The sequence below is a fragment of the Barbus barbus genome (genome assembly GCF_936440315.1).
Source record: "Barbus barbus genome assembly, chromosome: 40".
Classification (NCBI taxonomy): domain Eukaryota; kingdom Metazoa; phylum Chordata; class Actinopteri; order Cypriniformes; family Cyprinidae; genus Barbus; species Barbus barbus.
The window spans coordinates 10,160,358-10,181,861 of record NC_136718.1 but is presented as its reverse complement, the minus strand read 5'-3'; the positions used below and the strand labels follow the sequence as shown (position 1 = coordinate 10,181,861).

Genomic DNA, 21,504 nt, shown 5'->3' with positions numbered 1-21,504 from the left:
GTACACATGTTCTGTCCATCACAATATTGCTGCCATAATAGCAAATGAACAACATGACTGCTGTGTACTATTTAACGAAACGACCGGCTGAATAGAGGCACAATGTTAATTTCACAACTCGCTATTATGAGTCATACAGATGTCATTGCGATGATTGGCATTTTACACACGTATCTAAGTGTGGCGTGTCCCACCAGAACTGCACAACACCATACAATATTAAAGACAGGTCCACCGAGGAGAACTTTCAGCACAGTACAATGCGTCTAAACGATTACAGCCTAAGACTAATCTGTTAACCATTGTCCCATTAATGTGGCTGACTTACATACAGAGGCCCAGCGAGTTTGGACCAGAAAATAGGAAACTCTACAAACATCCTCGTATTCTTCGCTTTAGAAATGTACGTTTACATATTATAAAACACATCGTATCCTGCAACCACAGTAAACTGGGTCTGTCTTTTTTTTATATTATTTAGTCTTCTATGGATAGTAGTACTCACAGCTTTTGGAAAGATATTGTTTCTGTTCAGCTATTATAAGAGAAAAAGAGTTAACAATTACACTGTAAAAATATATGTATGTTTATATACTATTTATAGCTTTTTGTCTTCTTTTTTTTTTTCTTTTAAATACAGAAGGAATATATTGTGTAGGTATGGCCATCACGGCAAAGGAATAAAGGCATCTGTAACAATCCCCACTTATGCCACGGTCACATGACCCGAGGGTAGTGTGGTTGCTGAATGGGCGGAGTCGGTAACGAAAGCACAGGTCAGTGGCACTTTGTTCATCGAAGAAATAAAAATCTAGTATAAGGCTACACGGGTGTATGCTTGTCTGATACTAATCGAGTAAGGACATTGTGGTTCAAGAGTTTCTGTCAGGATGGTTGGTATTCGTCTTCTGTGCCCCACCGCAAAAACGACCGCCCGCTTCCCATGGTCCGACAAAGATAAGTTTAGCAAGAAAACAAAAAATAATCCATTTGCAATTCATTAGGATTGTTCAGGGGAAACAGTTTTTGGCCACTACTGAGAGCTTGAGGAGGTATAAAGAAAAAAACAAACACAAGAAGATCCAGAGGAAGGTCTTCTTCCTGTCGAGACGGATGGGGTAAGAGTCAAAGCTGTAGGTTCCACAGTACTGGAATTGCTTTTTTTCCTCTTTACATTCCTATAGGAAGTAATGCTGGTATAAGGAAAACCCTCGATAATCATCATGTTTTATTCTGTAGTCCAAAACATGTTTTTTTGTCTTTATTTTTTTATATCGTCAAAGTTTCTTCAAGACTACTATGACTTCACAAACACACCGAGACGTTACAAAATAAATATACATTACAACCGTATCACAGTTCATAATTTCATCATAAATATTAAATAAATAATAAATAGAGATGATACTTCTCCTTCAGCTGTGTTGGAACTTCGGGGAAAAAATGCAAATAGAGTAAGATAGAGATAGTTATACAGGTAGAGAGAAAGAGAAAGAAAATGTACAAAATTATCAAAACATTGTTGGTTAAAAATATTTGCACTTAAAAAATGTTTAAAAACTCTGTGAAATGAAAAGAAGTTATAAAAATTAGTGGTACATTTCTTTTTCTCTTTCCAAATATTGATGTGGCAAGTTTCTTGTCACATTTTCATGACCTTTTATAAACAGAGGGGTTGTGAATATTTAAATAGGCGAATTCAAATAAATAATACAGTTAAAATTAAATTATAACAAAATATAAATAAATTACAGTAGTGTCTGGACAAGTATCGTATAATTTATAGATCAGTGACAATCCAACATCTTGTCTGATGTTGAATGGACTGAAATGAAGTGCAACTCATTGTTCATATGTAAGAGATATGACTACGCTGGGTAAATATTCCTACAGTGTAAGTACTACAAATAAATGAGAGCAAGCTAATGTTCCTGGCTGTAGCTCTAAAACAAAACAAACCAAAAAACAAAAAATGGCTGCCGAGATAAAATAGTGTTTCAACAGGTGAAATTTACAGAGTCAACCGCATGGCACTGATAAGGTTGCACACGCATTTCGCTCACTTTGTATGCTAGTACAGCATCCTCTCCTTTCCCCATGACCCCAAAACACTTCGGTTTTCTTCAGGAAAAAAGGAAGGATGAGCAAACACTGCATATGTCTGTTCTGCTGGGGCTCACGTAGGGATCACTTGTATTTGGAGCGTCACTTTTGTTGTTTTCAGAGGAGCAGCATCCTCACAAATAAGAGTAAAAGACTCTTTCACCTAAAGCCTGGGCTGCACATCTTCTGGAAGTTCTACTCCCAGCTTCCTCTTCCTCCAAAACTGCCCACCATTTGAATGTAAAACAAAAAAAAACTGTAAAGAAAACTATGTTTGTGTCTCTCCTTTCCACCGTAAATAAAGGATTTGGTTCCATCTTCACCTTCCAATCCAGCAGCTTTTGTGGATTTTGGTCCTCATAGTAATATACATATTATATACCTCTTTTTGAACTCACAGAATGCTCCCTGGGATGAAGGTTTAGATTGTTGTTCAAAAAAACCTGAATGCCCTTTTTGTGTCATTTGTATACTCTTCCCAATGGCTCTACGTTTCTATTTCTCTTCCACGCTTCTGCTTCTCATCCTCGTCTTTTGGCTTAGTCAGACCTTAATGCCTTTCACTGCCTTGTTGATGGTCTCCAGAAGGGCCTTGTTCTCTGGGTTCTGGTAGCAGTCCTTATTGGTGTACATATCGGTCAGGGTGCTCACGTAGCTCTCAAAATTCTGCTCTGTGATTGGCTCCTGCTGCAAAGGAAAACAGGAATGGGAACGGTGGTTTTAAAAAGGTGTGTCTAATTCATGTAGGAGAGGAAAGTAATGGAAGCTGCTGTAGGAGTTTGTGTAACTCACCATGTGAGGCAGACGGATGTTGGCCAAACTCCGTATAAGAGCTTGACTGAGTCCAGACAGCTCCATAAACAATGCCTCATTCTGTTCTTCAATCATCTTATTCTCCTGCTCGATGTTCTTCAGATTCTTCTCCATGGATGTAATCTAAATAACAAAACAAAAAAACTGATTATTTCAACTTCCTATGCTCCAAAAAAACTTGGTGATATGATGTTGCTTTTTTATATATACGTATGTGGTTTTTAGTCTATCTTCTTTTAGATTGTCAGGAGATGTGTGGCTAACCTGTGTTTGAAGGTTGACCATATCTGACTCCATCTCATTGTTGGATTCATTGAGCTCGTTGATTTCTTTATTGAGTTGCTTGATGTCTTCATCATTGTCTAACACTGTAAATATAAAGAGAAATAATGTCACTTTTGGTGTCTTGGAGGTAAAATGTTAGAAGAAATGTGGGATGTCTCACCATCACTGGCTCTGAACTTAGTGCTGAGATACTCTTCTCCAGGGAACTTGGCTTTCTTCTTGTTGAGGGAGGCTCTGGGGCAGCCTGAGAGACTGGGGCCAAACACAATTGATTCATTATTATACACAAAACACATCACATTTCACATCACAGCTTCACGAGCAGTCCCATAATGACTCAGATTGGCCAGTACCCTTAAACCTAAAGTGTGTAATTTCTGTGCTATTTAGCTGCGACCACATTTACATTTGTATGGTTACATTTTTTGGGAAAATCAATGAATCTGGGAATTTCAACATGAGGCGGAAATTTCAAGTTTGTTGAACTTTGAACACACAAATTCAATATGTTTACCAATATAAAGCTGCTTGGTTTGGCGGTGACTTTTGAGTAAACAATGTTTATCGCTACATTATTGACTATTCAGATGAGACTAGTTTTCTGAACCGTTTTAGTAACAATTCGTATCAAACCCACATCTGTAATTTTATATAAGATTCACATGGGACTTACATATCGATGTTCATTGCAGAAGTGGGAGATGTGGGCAATAGTACAGAAGGTCATGTGCTGTGGTTGCGAGCATCAAGTATGACTAATATTTTAATTAATTATTTTTTCAAATAAAATTTCCATTTATTATAAAACATTATCAACTCATTTATATGAGTTTATAGAAGTATCTGCATATAATAAACCATGTAACTGAGCAGAGAAATCTAGACATGTATCTTGACACTGATATTAAAATTCCCAGTATAAAGTTTCCACAAATTGGCTCTCTTTAATTTTATTACTTTTTATTATTAATTTTATTAACATAGCTGTCAAAACCATATTCTCGCCATTCAAGTACCTGCGGTGGGTGAGGAAGCTGCCGTTGGCGTGTCCCGATCCGTCACACCCTGGTGTGGGACATGTTGGCCCTTCTGTCTTAAACGCCTTCCATGAGAACGGAGACCCGTTCAGCAAACCCTCCTTCTGCCGCCTGGCCGCCAACGGGCATCCATATGCACTGCGGTGAGTGGCGTACTTCCCACTGATGTGACCCAGGCTGTCACAACCTGGCACTGGACATCTGTGAGAGAAGGAAAAAGATGAAGATAGAGGGAATAAAACATGAGTGTGGTTAGATTTTATGAGAGCAGAAATATCACCTTGCTATTGACTTCAGTTACCATCTGTTTACTCTCTGTCTCACTCGAGTCTCTATTCAGTTTTGTAAAGAGGGCCATATTTAGCTACATACTTTGCCCAACAGTGACTGTGAATATTACAACATTCAAATAAACTGAAAAAAGAAATTTTTACACTTTGGGGAACTTGAGTGCCGCCATATGCCGGCTCCTCATTGACTGGAGTGGAATCATGTAGATAAAAAGCTCCTACGCTTGGCAGTCGCAAAAAAACAAGACGACAAAAACCCACACATTGCACTGCAGATGACTTACTAACAAAAACATGCGCAATATTTCAATACCCCATGAGCCATCTGTGCTGTAATATATTGTTCACAGTTTTTATTTCCTCAGCAGTGTAACTAGGCGTCTTTGTCTTCTTGCTTTTAGAAGTTGTACAATGGGATAAAACACACAAGGCCTTTTCCCAAAATAATTTGAACATTACTAGCACTAGTTGGCCATGCGGGGCTCCATGCACTCACTCATAAGTTCATGTACGAGTGAGTTATTTGGAAGGTTGCCAAGGCGATATTTAACAAAGTAGAACACAAGCAGTATTTTGGGATCACATGTGGTTCTACATGGAAATGCTTGATTAAATCACTCCTGTTTGAATGAAGAGGGGTTTTCTAAACTGCTTTACACTGTTGTTAAATGACTGTGTGGTTGGACAAACCTATTTTCCAACATTTGATCATTCCATTACAATATTCCCGCCTAAATTGTGTCTTTTTTTACCGTACAGTAAGAAAGGGGGAAAAGCCTTGGGCTTTCTATGCAGTACGAACTTTAAGAGCTCGGAGTCCTCCTTGTCGTCCTTGATGGGAGTTGTTTTTATTCCACCTTTCTTGGCCCGTGGACACCCAGACAAACTGAAAATAGAGAGTATGCAGCTCATGATCAGAGGAGCTAGAAACTCAGAACAATAAGGATCCAGCACTACTGACCCAAAGCAATGCAGGAGAAACCAAACTCAAATACTATTAAGAAAGAGGCAAGCAGACACCATATCCTAACCAGGGACGATGGGACGGGTTTCCAGCAATTTAATCCTACTGAAAGCGAAATGCTACATGATGCGACAAAATCACAGCCAATCGAAACATTTTTGCTATGTAATATACGGTGAATTTAGGTAAATTGGGAGACTTTTCCTAATTGAGATGGCAAAAAGTGGCCAAATTTACCTGAATCAAGCTATGTGGAGTAGGAGTTTGGGCCAATGATAATTCAGTGTAGGCAGGGCTACTGAGAGCAACATATGCAAGACATGGGATTTACTGCTTGATATCTCGTGCCTGGTTAGGAAACAGTGGCCTCAGCAAGCTTTTAGATAAACAGGGAAGAAAGAAAACTACACAAGATCTGGGGTCTGTTTCCTATCTAAAATATTATTCAATAATGGGGACGGGTAATAACTGAAGTGTGGCATATACTTGTGTGTGTCTAACATACAGCTATCACTAAACTTCTCTGTCCTGTTTGTGTATTGATATGGATGTGGGAGGGATTGTTCAATGGGCCATACCTTCTGTGAGACGAGTAGTTACCAGTGATATGGCCTGAACCATCACATCCTGAAGTTGGACATCTGGGAAAGTGAAGTCAAATATTAAATGTGTTGGTTTATAATACCTGAAATAAACTTGACCAAGAGCAGGGCCACGGTGGAATTTTAGAATAATATTAAGTTGAGTCTTAAGTACTGTACTGTTTTCATATCAAGAAAAGAGTAAAAGCAGCATTTAGCAAGACCAAGAACAAAGGACAAGATCAGAAGTAGAGCAGACATACTTAAGTTCGGCTGTGTGTGCTGCCATGAGGGACCGAAGACTCTTATCAGCGAGAGGACACCCAGACAGGCTAAAAATATTGAAAAGAAACAAGGGGGAAAAAAGAGAGAAGGAGAAGATAAAGTGAAAGAACCCAGAACGTCCCAAGTGAGTGTAAAAAGCAAAGAGCAGGCAAGAGTTAAGCAAGAGAAAGATAACATCTATGTGATGTCTTGTTTTATTTGATATTTCCCCTTTGAAAGCAAAATAAGCACAGAGACCCCTGAACACTGTATACCTGCGATGCGATGCATAGTTTCCGGTGATGTGTCCGCTGCCGTCACAGCCTGGAGTGGGACACCTGCAAGGGACAAACACAAAAGCCTGACTGAGTGAAATGATTCCATTGTGCTGAATATCCATTTGTGCGCAGAAATGGATGCAAATTAGATGTGACTTACAGTAGGAGCTCTTTCTTGTTGTCCTTGGGCTGGAACCTGACCTTAAAGCTGGGGGTTGTGACCTCTCCGGGGTACTTCCTGTCCTCAAGGCTGTCCTGCATCATGTCGCAATCCTCAGGGTCGGAAGAGGCAAATGACTGAGTGCTGTGGTCCATCTGTGCGAAGATACAATGTATATTACGCTGGTTTGTACAACAATAGATAGATCAGGCCTCTAAATGAAATGAAACAGGAAATGGTCGTACCTCTTCTAGCTCCTCTTCTCTCTGCCGATTGGGTTTGGTGTAGTCCAGAGGCCCCTCCCACTCCTCTTGTTTGTAGGTGTGTAAAGAATGGGGTGAGATGCTGCTGTTGCCATGGTGAAGAGATGTGGATGATGATGAAGATGATGAAGACAGATCAGGGGAACGCACTTCAGGGCTGGCGCAAGACATGCCTGTTTCTCTCTTTATGGGCTTCTTCATGCTTAAGTCCAAGGTGCCATTCTCATCCACCTCAATTTCCATACTCTACAACAGAAAAAAAATAAATAATTTATAATTAATAACTGGGTTTGTGATGATTAAAAAAATACATATTTTTACAGAATTTAAATCTTATTTTACATTTCACAAAATAATCAAGAGTAGTACAAAACTCTTTGTCACAATGCTCGGATGTTGTAGGTGGCTGCCAAAGTGTTGCTATGTTGTTCTGCATGTTTTTTAAGCACATTGTTGCTAGGATTTTGAGGTTGGTTGCCAAGGCGTTGCTATGCGACTGACAAGGGTGTTGTGGGTGTTTGTAAATGCATTACTGGTTGTTAGCGTTTTGTTAGTAGTTGCCAAGGTGTTGCTATGCAGATACTTGGGTGTGCTGTATTTTTTTTTTTTTTTTACAATTTGCTATGTGGTTAAGGTGTTGTGGGTGTTTGTAAATGTGGTGCATGTTTGTAGGGTGTTGTGTGTGTTTGTAAATGAGGTGGGTGTTTGTAAATGCGGTGAGTGTTTGCAAGGTGTTGTGGGTGTTTGTAAACACGGTGGGTATTTGTAGGGTGTTGTGAGTGTTTGTAAATGCAGTGGGTGCTTGTAAATACGGTTGGTGTTTGTGGGGTGTTTGTAAATGTGGTGCATGTTTCTAAGGTGTTGTGAGTGTTTGTAAATGAGGTGAGGTGAGTGTTTGTAAATGCAGTGGGTGTGTGTTTGTAGGGTGTTGTGGGTGTTTGTAAATGCAGTGGGTGATTATAGGGTGTTGTTGATGTTTGTAATTGAGGTGAGTTTTTATGGCTGTTTGTAAATGTGGTGGGTGTTTATATGGTTATATGGTGTTTGTAAATGCGGTGTGTGTATTAGGCTGTTTGTTGGTGTTTGTAGGGTGTTGTGGGTGTTTATAAATGCAATGGGCGTTTGTGGGTATTTGTAAATGTGGTGGGTATTTTTTAGTTGTTGTGGGTGTTTGTAAATACGTTGGTTGTAGGGTGTTTGTAAGTGCGGTGGGTGTTTGTAAATATAGTGGGTGCTTGTAGGGTGTTGTGGGTCTTTGCCAAGGCAGTGCAATGCTATTGCTTAGAAAAGTAAAATTATGAACTAAAATCTGAGTATAACAAACATGGAATAAAGCTTAACAACAAAGTACACATTTTAAAACACAGCAATTACATACGTTCCTATTGTATGTAGATGGATGATGAATGGATTAGTGCTAAAATGGGCATGTTTACATATTTGTGTGTGAATATGAAGTCGGAGATGTGCACACACAGTAGGCACTGATCCCAGAGCAGTCCTAGTCTGATTAGCGTTGAGCCACTGGGCCTTTCTGCCCATTAATCTTCCCCTTTTATCCCCTTCTGCTAAAAACATGTCAGGAAATCGAAAAATGATGAAGTAGTCACTCCCTGGTCTGAGGAGAAAGCTTTTTTAAAAAATCACAATATCGAGGACAGAGCTTCTCCAATTACAGTATAGATCCCAGAGTTCTCAGATGGAGGGGGGTGAGAGGCTGATAGATTGTATTTTTGGGTGTGCAAAGGCACAAGGAAAGAAAAGAAAGAAAAAAGGGACAGGAAATTGAGAGAATGAGAGAGAGATGCCCTCATTTGCATTAACCATGGAAATATTGAATTAAAGAACATGGAGCACCTGGTCCTGCCCTATCAAGGGAGCTCACTATCAACTTAATGCAATAACAACATGAAGAGGAGACAAGGATGAAACGAACGGAGGGACAGATGAAAGGGAGGAGAGATGACGCAATAAGTTCCCAACAGCAAGCAAACGCATTCTCGCTCACGCTACGTTCATCTGATACAAACCCTGCTGAAGATCAATCACACATAGAGACGGACTTTCTTCAATCGATGGATGCTAACCATTATAAACCACTCTTATTAACTATTATACATCTGCACATGGTGTGACGTAGTAGAAGCTAGTTTGAAACTAGCCTGCTAAGCTACTCATAATTTAAAGTAGTTAAGCTATCTAAAGTAGATCAGAGTAAATCAGAGCAGCATTCATCTGGCACAATAGAAACAATAAGGATTTAATTAGAGTGCCAGCATCACACTTGAACACATACTAAACTACATGTAGCTAATAATACTAGAAAACAGCCTAATTTGAATAAATGAATCAAAAATAGCTGCATTAAGCTACATTTTATTTAACTACAAAAAAGACGTAAAATTCTTTATAGAGACTTCCGAGAACACTGTTGATAAAAGACTTGGATCAAAAGAATTTGTGATTTTGTTTTGGAGTCAGTTTATTGCAATGAAATGAGAATGAATCCAAATGAACAAAATTGCTCAAATGACTTCCTAATGCTACTTGAGAAAAAAGTTTGATTATTGCCTCAGCTAGCTTGTGTTTTGTCAAAGCTACCCAATACTTGTATGAAAAATTAGCTTGCTAGCTAATACTGCTGTATTATCAAAACAGCTAAGCTACTAAAATTGTTTCTGTTTAGTTATTAGCATCACTACTTTCAGTTGGTTACTAGATGTCTAAATGTCTGGGTGCTAGCTAATGTTTGCCAGCTTTTTCAGCTGTAGTGAGTGCTGTCTTTAGTAAATTAGTTATCCTAGTAAACGACAGAAGTTTCAGTAGAATTAAACTGTATCCTATTATATCCTACGTCATCTACTGAAATGCCACTCTCTCATGAATGACAGTTAGCTGAAGCTAAAGATTATGGTTTATACAAAGTTTTAAATATTAATATTTTTGCATCACCTCACTTCAGAAGGCCTTTATTAACCCCTTGGAACTGTGTGGAGCACTTTTTATGATGGATGGATGTACTTTTTTGAGCTTCAAAATCACGTCCACAATTCACTGCCATTATAAAGCTTGGAAGAGCCAGGACATTTTTTTAAATAACTCCAGTTGCATTCGTCTGTTACATGAGATTATGTTCCGTACCTTATCTTGGTGTCTGATGCTGAGGTTCTCTGGTCTCTCCCAGCAGCGCGTGGACAGGTTGAGGATTGCAGTGGCGGCCATGTGGGCAGCTTCGGCATCATGGGAATAATCATAGCTGCTGGAGGAGCTTTTTCCATAACCACTGTGCAAGCTGGGACTTGGGGGGGAGGCCCTGGGGAATGGAGGTTTGGCTATGGAGAAAAGAGAACATTGCTCTAGTTAATAGTAACTTTAGTACTTATAAATAGTACTTGATCCTTTCATTGAAGAGCACTCTACCAAACTCACTTACTGCTAACTTACGACAATAATGAATCTCAAACCTTAGCCGTACTATTCACAAAGCACACCATTTACACACATTTCCGCACTGCAAGGAGTGTATTATACATAACGTTCATTAACCGTGACTAAGCTTGCTCACATTTGAAGGCTTTGGGTGAAGTTTCGCTGATGTGCATCTTTGGGGCGAGCATGCGCTTGCCGAACACCTGCACATCAAAGCTTGCATAATCGAAGGACACCTTGGAGTACTTCTCCAGCTCCTTGGCCAGATTAGCGCGTGGCGTGGCGGGGACGAGGCTGGGCCTGTAGCTGCCGTGCGGAGGAATCTCCAACTGCTTCACAAAACACATGGGCCTGCAAAAAATGGGTAGCGAGAGAGAGAGAGAGAGAGAGAGAGAGAAGGTTCCATCATTTTTTTCCTCCACAAAAGAATCAATATCCCTGCAGTGAAGAAAAAAGAAGCATAAAAGGATAAGTGTAAGTGAGCATAAAAGATCAAGAGTGAAAGAGTGGGCTGGAATTAGACAGCAGAAGAGAAGCGGAATTGAAAGACTGACAATGAGCCAAAGATACAGAGAAAAAGAAAAAGGAAGGAAAAGTCCCACAGATAAATAGCCAGTAAAAGAGTAAATGGGAGAGAGAGAGCGAGAGAGAGAAAGCGCGTTTTAAAGCAGGGTGACTGAAGGAGAAGAGGATTAAATAGTGTCTTATCAGCACTGAGCACATTAGCATATCGTATAGCATAGAATTGAAGCCCTAAAACCGACTCCTTTTCCTGAAGAACTGTGAGCCCTTGCGGCCCTTTCTCTGTTCTGAAGAAAAACTCTGAAAAGACATTTGCTGTGCTCCAGAAACTAGTGAGCTGCCTACTGAGGTGGCATTTTAAGGCATCATAGATACTCCCGATGTGAACACTGTTTAAAAAATGTAAGCAGCTTCCTAATGTGTCACATTTTAACTACATTCTAAGGCTGCAGTGCATGTGTCCTTCACAGGGAAGGCAATCCCAGAAGGAATTGCAATGGCAGATGAAGCGAGAAATATTATTCAGTGTAATTAAAATTGATTATTTTACTGAATATGTCCATGCTATGCAGTTCTGTGCTTACTAGAATATTGAGCTATTAGCTTAGCAACTATATACCAAGATGGTTCACTCATAGTACTATGAATGAGAAAGAAATACGGTTCTGCCTTCTAAATGAAAAAGCCAATCACCAATTGGTTAAGTAATTACATCACTGCAGCTGCCATTAGAAGCTCCGGTCGCCATAAAAGGCAGTATCCTGAGACTGTACATGTGCATTGGCTGGACCATCCTTAAATATGCATTTTTTAACGCTATTTGACTGAAAAAAACAAAACAAAGTTTATGGAATATTTCATATCAGATTGTGTTGATGATTTGGAATAAGGTATTTGAAATGTGAACTTGGCAGGCAGTTTTTAAGATTTAGTAATGTACCTTATTCAAGTAGGAAGGAATTGGTCTTGCAATCCTGAAATGACCTTCCTTGGTCAAACTCCATAGCGAGTTGAGTCTGCAGTGCGGAGTGCTGCTTATGTAGAGCGTTCTAAATGCTTCAGTGAGGGTTAGGATGCTGTTTTATAAGTAGGCAGTAGGTGGCTTGCTAGGTTTTAGAAACTAGCTAAAGAATGCTAGCGTGTGCGTGTCATTGCGGACTATGACACTGTGCTCTGTATTTAACATCATTAACGTATTTCGGGCATAAACCAGACACGGTTTGAAGGAAAACACGCACACACACCTACGTGTGTTATGATCTGCGTGACAATGGCATGTAAAGTATATTACCCTCTGCTTCCTGTCTCTTCATTAGTCAGTGCATCCCATTAGCAGGGGTGGCATGCGGAGCCGTCAAAGGTCTCTCTGGTGACTTCTCATTGTCGACATCTTCCCTTAATGGGCTTTCTCAGTGAACTGACGCTCATTTAAATCAGAATAACACTAATAAGAGAGGACTGCTTATTATTTTCATAACCCGCATTGCTTTGTCTGACCACAGACATGCTTCCTGAAGGAAAGTAATTATTTTGCCAATACTCCATGCCCTGTAAGTCCCATAATTAGCTTATCAGTGGCGTAATTAGACTAGCAGGTTTGAGGCCCGATCCCAGCATGAAATGGCAGGCTGTGCTCTATTAGAAGGGCAAAGGAAAAGGAGGACCGACATTCTGAAATGCCTGACCAATCGTGCTGTGGTAAGTGAGTTCAGTCCTGCGGTGACTGACAGCTGTGCTAACCAACCACAGCAGGTACGTTTGACGAAGACATACTGCTGACATGGAAGCTGAAGGACAGGAGGAGACCGAACACGGGGTATGTTTGCTGTTGCTGGGAAAAACAGGAATAAACGCTGATGTTTTCAGTTCCTGGGTTTGTTTTGTTGGGGTTTAGGCCTCACCTGAGAACACGGTCAGAGTTTGGGCTGCCCTTGATGTGCTCGCCCATGGGCTGGGGCAAGTGTTGCTTGTCATGAGTCTTTGAGAGCTTTTCGGCAGCAGCGATGGGACATCCGGACAAACTGAAAGAGGAGGAAGCGTGAAAGAATGTGTGAGGAAAATACACTACACTTTTTAAAATAGATCTTCATTATTGGCATTGATGGTTCCATGAAGAACCTTTAACATTCATGAAACATTTCCATTTTTTTATAGTGGAAAATGGTTCACTGAAAGGTTCTTCGCAACAAAAATCACCTTTTGGAACCTTTATTGTCATTATGTGGACCAAATGTACCAAGAAAGTACATTTGGGGATCTACCATGTGGTCACCAAAAGGAAAAGCATCCTGAAAAAGGAGACTCCGTACCTGCGGTGTGTGTTTCGGTTGCTGTTGACATGACCCTGACCAGTGCAGCCTGGCGTTGGGCACTTCAAGACGTTCTCGTGCATGGCCAAAACTGAGAACAACCAATCAGAGCACAAAAAGGAAAAAGTCAGCCAATGAAAGGACTTCATGACCCCAAAAAACGAATTCTGCCAGCATCAATTTTGAACTAATAGATGAGAGGTTTAGGAAGAGACGTGCACAATACTAGATGTCTAAAGTACAGTGTTTTGTCTTTTCTGCTGCAGATTATCACACAATCAAAAGATGTGTCTGTAGTTTGATGTTGACTCACTCTCTGGAGGGATCCGATCTTTGTGTGGGCAGCCTGACAGACTGCGGTGGTGGGGATAAAGTCCTGTCACGTGACCCGTTCCATCACACCCGGGGGTTGGGCATTTGATCTCTCGCTTCTCTGATCTAGAACTCTCTGTGGGCAGCAAAACACCTGTCAGTCAAACCTTATCTGAAGACATTATCACTTCTGTCAGGACAGAAACGTACAAAAGATGGGAATATTACCACACACATTGCACACAAACACGCTCTCCGGTTTCATACTCTCTGGAAGTTGTTAAAGTTGCCTCTGGACCCATGAGAGGGCACATTTACGGTGATAATTACGGTCATTATGCGTTTGGGCAGGTGGATGTTTCCATACAGGATTATTATCTTCAATGAGGGTGCGCTGGGGTTTATTGGATTGTCTACTGAAAAATGGAGCTCATTAAACAGACTTTACCACTGGCAAAGCACATCTCCATATTATACAGGAGGAGAGAGTGAAAAAGTATGCGGGGTCCAAGGTAAATGAACGAAGGTGCAAGGACAAAGGCAGAAGCGAAAAACATGAAAAACAGACGGGAGAGAGAAAAAAAAGAAAAAGGAGAGAAAGTGAGAGACGTAGAGAGAGAAAGAGCTTGCATGTGCGCTCCAGTGGCTCCTTAATTAAATGTTGAAATGTTAACGAGACATGCACCTACTAATTAAAACTGGTCGGAGCGTGAGGAGGCCAGTTATAGAGGGGGTGTGGAGCCCTACCGAGCACTCGGCTGAATCCAGTGCCACACGGACCGGGCACGGTGCCAACCGAGAGCAGAACAACACCACAAACAAAACCAATAAACAAATAAACACGTGCCAAACCAATCTAATTACACACACCCTCTCTCCCCTTCAACTCTCTCGCACTCTCTCTCTTTCTAAGTGCTTCAGTAATTATAGACTAAGGCTGGAGTTTATCTATGGAAACCAATTCATTTGACCCATTTATACTCTCCAGATTGCTTCCCCCATTATTAATCTTGCAGTTCTTTGCCTGAGCGAGAGCTTGCCATTTTAATCTTCTTTCTGATTAATCATGTGTGGGTGTTTATTTATGAGAATTTGTTGATATTTGAGCACTTGTGTAGGGTGTGTTGAAAAATGCATATGTGCAAGTTTAAATAGCACTCGGAGTGCACTTATGAAATGGTTTGTGGCATTAGAGTGTGTATAAATTCATCGCTCAAACACAAGCAGGAAGAATTTCTGTACACAAAATGAGTATTGTGTACAATTTCAGAATGATGCAACAACTGATAAAAAGAAAGCTTAACAGAAAGACTATGTAAGGATTTTGCTCAAAAATTATTTAATCAACTGGACTCAACTGAACACAACAATCTAATTAATACAACCATTATTATGCAAATTGTCGCATTAATGCAACATAAATGGAAAATTGTCGCATTAATGCAACATAAATTGCAAATTGTCGCATTAATGCAACAATTTCCATGTTTTTTTTTTGTAAAAGCCATGAAGATACTTTGAGAAGTCTATATATAAACTATGTAAGATTACAGATACAATTTACACTAGAATATTGTTAAAATAGTGAACAGTCGTAACAGTTTTATCTAAAACTGAATTTTTGTGCAAATTGTTCATAGAATTCAATTTAACTGATGCATAATGGTTGTGCAACATCTTTACAGCTTGCATGTACGCTCCAGTGGCTCCTTAATTAAATGTTGAAATGTTAACGAGACATGCTTTGCATCCTTTTACATCCTTTGCAGATAAATGATCGCATTACTGCAAAAAATGTGTAAGAATGGTTGTGCAAAGCATTTTTACATAACTTAAAAATGGTACTGAAAACTTTACAATCACATTGATGCATCAGTTTACGTTTTTCCTCTAAAAACTATGAAGATACTATGGAAAGACTTTGCATAAGAGTTCTTATATAAATTGCATCAGATTATACACAATATACACAAGTCTTTGCATACTTCCAATGTGAATCCATTTATGAAAGAACGAATTTCAGTGCTAATTGTAAACTTCAGTTCAATTGATGAGGAAGTCGTTGGGTAGCACCTTTACATGGTTTTACATTAAATTGTTTTTATGGTCGCATTACTGCAAAAGTTTATGTAAGAACTGTTGTTTTTATGTAAAACCATTTTAACATAACTTTATGCAAAAATTTGTAACACTGTAAAGACAACCATGCATGCATAAATAGTCGCATTGATACGACAGTTTGCGTAAGAATGGTTTTAGACAAAAATTATGTGAAGACTATGTAAAGACTTTGTACAAACATTATTACTAAAATTGTCACAACTGAATTTTAAGAAGACTCTACACAGAAATTGTATAGGGGTTGATAGGCAAAATGACAAATATCTGACCTTTTCCAAAGCAGCTCTTGCGGATATGTTCCATGTGTTTGCCGGACCGGTCGTCGAGAGGAAAGAAACGGTGGTGTTCGGGAATGCGGCTGAGCTCACGATGAGCTTTGACTTGTTGGGCTTTCAAAGCAATGGCCTGCTCCAGCAACCCCAAGTTCCCCCGCATTATGTCGAACATCTCAGACTCGTCCGCCACCGTTGATCGTTGAGACAAGCTGTCGTCGTCCCCATCGTCATCGTTACCTTCCATGTCAGCATCCCTCTCAGACTCCTCAGGCTGCACTTCGATAACCACAGGAGATGCTGTAGCAGCCTTACTAGAGCTGTAGATTTCTGGCAATGTAAGTTTGTGGGAAACATAGTCTTCCCTTATGTGTGATCCCTGAGTGGCAGTGATAATCGAAGAGGCGGTTTCTCTCTCCCCTTCCTCTTCAGACTTAACTTCCTTGAATGTCTCTTCTCTTTTAATCTCAGACCTCAACACCTCATCATCATCATCATCATCATCCTCATCTTCGGCCTGTTGTGTCTCCATCTCCTCAGTAAAATACTGGTGGTCTGACTCCTTCTGGCTCTCAGTATGCATGTTCTCTTCTTCATCTTTAATCTCACCTTTCATCACTCCATTCTCTTTAGACATCAGAACTCCTACTTGGGTCCTTGTTTCCTCTGTTTCAGTTCCTTCTTTCTCGTCTTCTGGTTCCATAAAAGGGCTTTTATCTTGTGTTTCCACTGTGACAGACTGTTGTTGTTGCTGTTGGGGTGACATGGCACAGTTGTTGTGGTTGTTGAGGTGTGTCATTGAGTTGGCCACTATGTGCTGATAGTTAGAGAAATCCTCAGAGGATGAGAGCTTGGGCTTCTCTGTGCTGGACGCCTCAATGATAACGCATTCTTCTGTGTGAGAGACACAAATGTTAAAATCTGTAATTTTCTAAGGATATATGTACATTGTCAGAGGCTTAACTCTCAAATTGTCCAGTACATACAACAACATCAGAAGCAGATTGACTACTGTCTGTACAGAGTCCAAAGTAAAGCCTAAATATTATAGGTATAGTTTACCCAAAAATGAACATTTTGTCATTAGTTACTCACCATCATGCCGTTCTAAACCAGTATGACTTTCTTCTGTGGAACATAAAAGAAGATATTTTGATGTATCAGGGTTTTCTTCTATATATTGAAAGTCATTAGGGTCCAATGTATGTACATTGTATGTGCAAAAAAAACAACAACATTTTTTCAATATATCTTCTTTTCTGTTTCACAGAAGAACGAAAGTATCTCTTTTCAAGACTTTGAACTGGATCTTAAGTGACTGATTTTATTCCAAACTGTTTTTGACAATTGCTTTTATACTCTCAGCTAATCTGTAAAAACTGTCCGGGTTCTGTTTTTTCCCTTTCCTTCAACATTTAACAGGACTCCTTTCTTACTGCACAAAACCTTATTTTCTAACATTTATTTTCACCTGAGAGAGTATGGAGCTCCAACCAGAAAGGGTGCAATGCTTGTGTGTCAATGTCAATGATGTGGCTGTCAACTATAGTTGTTGAGTACGGTTTCTTTGAATGAAATGTGCTCGCTAAATCAGGTTGACTTCTAAAAATGTATAGCAGTCACTTTTACAGAGCGTATAACCAATCTGTGTATAAATATAACTGTATTTATTACCCAAAACAAGAAAGTTAAACATAGTCCGATTTTTTGGCCATTTTTGATCACTCACCTTCATCACCATCGTCCTCCTCTGTATTGGCGCTCTCTGTGTTCTGTTTCGCTTGCTCCTCTTCTTCACATTCTTGATCGTTAGCTTTCTGCTTGGCCTGTTCTTCATCCTCCTCCTCTTCCTCCCTCAACTCCGTCTCGTCTCCGCTCCCCTCACTCTCTACGTTGAATCCTTCATCCATCGCCAGCTTCAGCGGGTGAGACTTCCTCTTGTAGGCAGGTTGCTCTGACTCTGCTTCCTGTAGGCGCCTTTTCCTGGCCAATGGGCAACTCACAACACTATAAGAGAAGAAGAAAGATCATTAATTAGAAAATTCTATAAGCAATACAACACTAAGGACTTTTTCTGTGCTAGTGTAAAAACAATGAAAACATGCAAACTACACACATGCAAGCCAAGCATGCCATGCTAAACAGTCTATGGAAACTCAGATGAGGAATGGAACAATGTTGGATATTGACCTGTAGGGGGCAGTGTGCTGGCTAGAAATTTTTATAAATTACAGCCAGTTGACTGGAACACTTAATTATACCACAATAAAATAAGAAACAGAGAGAGAGAGAGAAAGGAGGGATTGGTGGAGGGTGGAATTCAATAAAGCCCTCACCTAGAAAGCCTCGCTATTGGACGGGCAGCAGAGATAGATCTATAAACATGAAGCATCTCAAATGGCTTCCTGAATGTATATACGTGTAAATAAACATAACTGTAATATCTCTCCAATAATCAATACCCTGCCTAAAGACCTCTATTAGGGAGAGTGAAAGTAAGAGAGAGAGATTGTCATTATCTGAGGAAGAGATGAAGATTAAGATGATCTAGTCTAAGGGCTAAACAGCTTTTGGAATCAGGAAAGGCTATGTGGCTGCAGAGGGGGGTGAATCAGGGGCTACGGAGCACCACACAGGCATTTCATCTGTCGTACCTTCTGTGTCGGGCATATTTGCCACTGATATGGCCAGAGCCATTGCATCCTGGAGTAGGGCAGCTGAACAGATAGAGGGGGTCAAATTAGAGATGCTTTATAGCTTTTGTTATTTTGTGGTGCTTGTGTGCTAAATAGTTCATCAGGAGCCACATTTCCACGGCCAGCACAAAACAAACAAACATAGATTTTTAAATTTAGCAAAATAATTGTTTCGTCAATACGATGGAGCTGTGATTGATTTTCGTTTCCTGTGGCGGCCCTTCTTTCGTTTCATGAAATCCCTTCTGTCTTTAGTAGAAATCCCTAGTATTTTGTACATTTTGTTTCATTGGCATTCTCGTTTATTACCTGCAGAGAGGGTTGAGATTTGAACTTGAATCTTGTGTTCACTTGTATTTTAATAGCTATACAATATTTACAATAGAATATATACTATTAACTACTAACATAATATCGATCTTGTATGTACTAGAAAAATACACAAGAACAATAATACAATATTATGGCTAACAAATCCAATTATGTACATAACATATGTCTTGAAATATTTATTATTCTGTTCTGCTGCAGTATGAAAGCATCGTCTTTTAAGCTGTTTAAGATCTGTGACAGAAGACAGCCGTGAACAGCTTCAGTGACCCTGATGGCTAGCGAGTGTTTTTGATGCTGTTATAAATTACACTCTTGTAAACTTCATAGTGCACTTGACCGTGAGAGGAAAATGTGGAGAATAAGCTAAGAATATGAGGCTTTAATATCCCTCACGCACAGATTTTGTGTTGTTGGGTCTATAGGAACTAGCAGACACTGGCCATCTGAAACAAATGATTGATCAGGCAAAGAAAAAGCACCAGGTGTATATAATCCGTGGACTCACACATTTAGAAGATTTCTATTGCTGTCAGTAAAATTATTGATGATAAAAACTGTTGAAAATGAGTTTGGTTGTTACATTAAAATGGTTTTTGTTTGTAAAGCAGCGTGCATTGCGAACCAAATAATGTCAAAACATGATCAAACATGGATTTAAAACATGAAAAAAATGGCATATTTAACTTTACAGAACTAATCTGTCTTACCTCAGCTCCTGTCCAACAATCTCTGAGGGAACTGCAGACAGAGAGACAATCAGGAACAGAAAATTAAGCAGAAATAATTGCTCAGAACCACAATCAATAAATCACAAATATATACAGAGCCCAGGAGGCCATATGCAGTAAGACTCATGACTGCATTATGTCCAAGAGAAAACACACACACACACACACACACAGTACATATATATACAGTATATACATAGACACAAACACCTGAGTCAGCCAAAACATCAAGCCTTGATTATGGAAAAAATGTACAATATGCACAAATCAGCACAAAAATATGATTAATTGTCCCAGTTTAGTTTAATGGTGAAATCAGAACAAAACTGCAGACGGTTAAAAGAACAGCCTTTTTCGAATCAATTTATATTAAAACAATATTTTAAAACAATAAAAACTGTCAAAGAAAAGTAATGCAAAGAAGAAATAAATGCAATATATTAGCTATAGAGAAATGTTGGGTTCAATGCATTTGGAAAAACAGTCTGTTACATAAACTGAAAATAAACTCTAGTCATGACCATATAAAGTGTAAACATTAACATTATACGCACCCGGATACTAGTAATGAATGTGGCATTGCTATTTTGTAAAGTACTAGCCTATAGTATGGAACTCTTGTGTTTTGTAATTGAAACTCCACCTACATAAATTAATAATTCATAACCATAGGTTTTATTGCATGTGTATAAAAAAAATTCATGCTGTCCATGAAGCTGAACTTTTACTGAACCCAGATCATTCCTCTAAAAACAAACAGCTGGGTAGTCTGCTCATGCATATAAAATTGTAACATTTCAAAGCATTTCTTTAACTTTCGACATTGCATTTAGTTGAATGCTCTTTTTTTCCTGACAAGGCTTCATTTAAACTTACTGAATGCTACATAGTGAACAGGATTTTCTTGCAAAAGGACCTCTAGAGACTCCAAGAGCAGGATTATTTGAGAGAAGCTAAAATATTAGATATGCCTAGAGCGAACATATAAGACATGCTCAGCTGACCAGTGAAAGAAATGAGTTTTAGAGGTGAGAGAAAAAGAGAAAGACAGAGCAGAAGAAAGAGAGAGGGTTCACTGACCTCTTCCTGCTTTGGACCGTGTGCGAGTGCGCTTGTCATCAGTATCCAAACTCATCTGTCAGAGAGAAATGGAGAGAGTCAAGACTAGAGTGATAGATGGAGGAGAAAGAGAGTAGGACAAGCTAACACATGCATGCGTGCACACACACACACACACACACACACACACACACACACAGAGTCACACATACACGCGATACATTCAGGTTAATAAAGTCTTGAATAATATATGAGAAGCACACTTTCATACTGTAAATACTCACTGAGCACTTTTTTCTCTTTTATACTGCAAACACTAATACAGAAAGATAGACAGATCAACAAAGAGATGGACAGACAAAGAATGACAGACAAATGGATAGACAGACAGAGACCAAAAGACAGACAGACCGATAGACAGATACACAGACAGACAGACAGACAGATAGACAGACAGACAGACAGACAGACAGACAGACAGATAGACAGACAGACAGACAGACAGACAGATAGACAGATAGATAGATAGATAGATAGATAGATAGATAGATAGATAGATAGATAGATAGATAGATAGATAGATAGATAGATAGATAGATAGATAGATAGATAGATAGATGAGACAGGCAGACAGACAGACAGATAGATAGACGGACGACGGATAGATAAGACAGACAGATAGATA

The 21,504-nt window shown here is 39.5% G+C and overlaps 1 protein-coding gene across 1 annotated transcript in view; it reads right to left on the bottom strand.

Annotated features, from left to right (window-relative positions):
- Nucleotides 1–2,646: 2,646 nt before the first annotated feature.
- Nucleotides 2,647–21,504, bottom strand: part of LOC306859485 (myelin transcription factor 1-like) — a gene marked incomplete at its 3' end in the record, with an annotated part of 33,536 nt that continues 14,678 nt past the window's right edge. Inside the window, exons 3-23 of the mRNA XM_079400525.1 lie at nt 20,841–20,895; nt 19,740–19,770; nt 18,658–18,720; nt 17,733–18,010; nt 16,001–16,897; nt 13,612–13,746; nt 13,299–13,389; nt 12,891–13,010; nt 10,604–10,818; nt 10,180–10,370; nt 7,021–7,284; nt 6,776–6,930; nt 6,613–6,675; nt 6,337–6,405; nt 6,071–6,133; nt 5,331–5,414; nt 4,218–4,439; nt 3,362–3,453; nt 3,181–3,284; nt 2,896–3,039; nt 2,647–2,790 (exon numbers count right to left, since the gene is read on the bottom strand). Of these exons, the coding sequence (XP_079256651.1) occupies nt 2,647–2,790; nt 2,896–3,039; nt 3,181–3,284; nt 3,362–3,453; nt 4,218–4,439; nt 5,331–5,414; nt 6,071–6,133; nt 6,337–6,405; nt 6,613–6,675; nt 6,776–6,930; nt 7,021–7,284; nt 10,180–10,370; nt 10,604–10,818; nt 12,891–13,010; nt 13,299–13,389; nt 13,612–13,746; nt 16,001–16,897; nt 17,733–18,010; nt 18,658–18,720; nt 19,740–19,770; nt 20,841–20,895 (3,480 nt within the window). The remainder of the gene's footprint in view (nt 2,791–2,895; nt 3,040–3,180; nt 3,285–3,361; nt 3,454–4,217; nt 4,440–5,330; nt 5,415–6,070; nt 6,134–6,336; nt 6,406–6,612; nt 6,676–6,775; nt 6,931–7,020; nt 7,285–10,179; nt 10,371–10,603; nt 10,819–12,890; nt 13,011–13,298; nt 13,390–13,611; nt 13,747–16,000; nt 16,898–17,732; nt 18,011–18,657; nt 18,721–19,739; nt 19,771–20,840; nt 20,896–21,504) is intronic.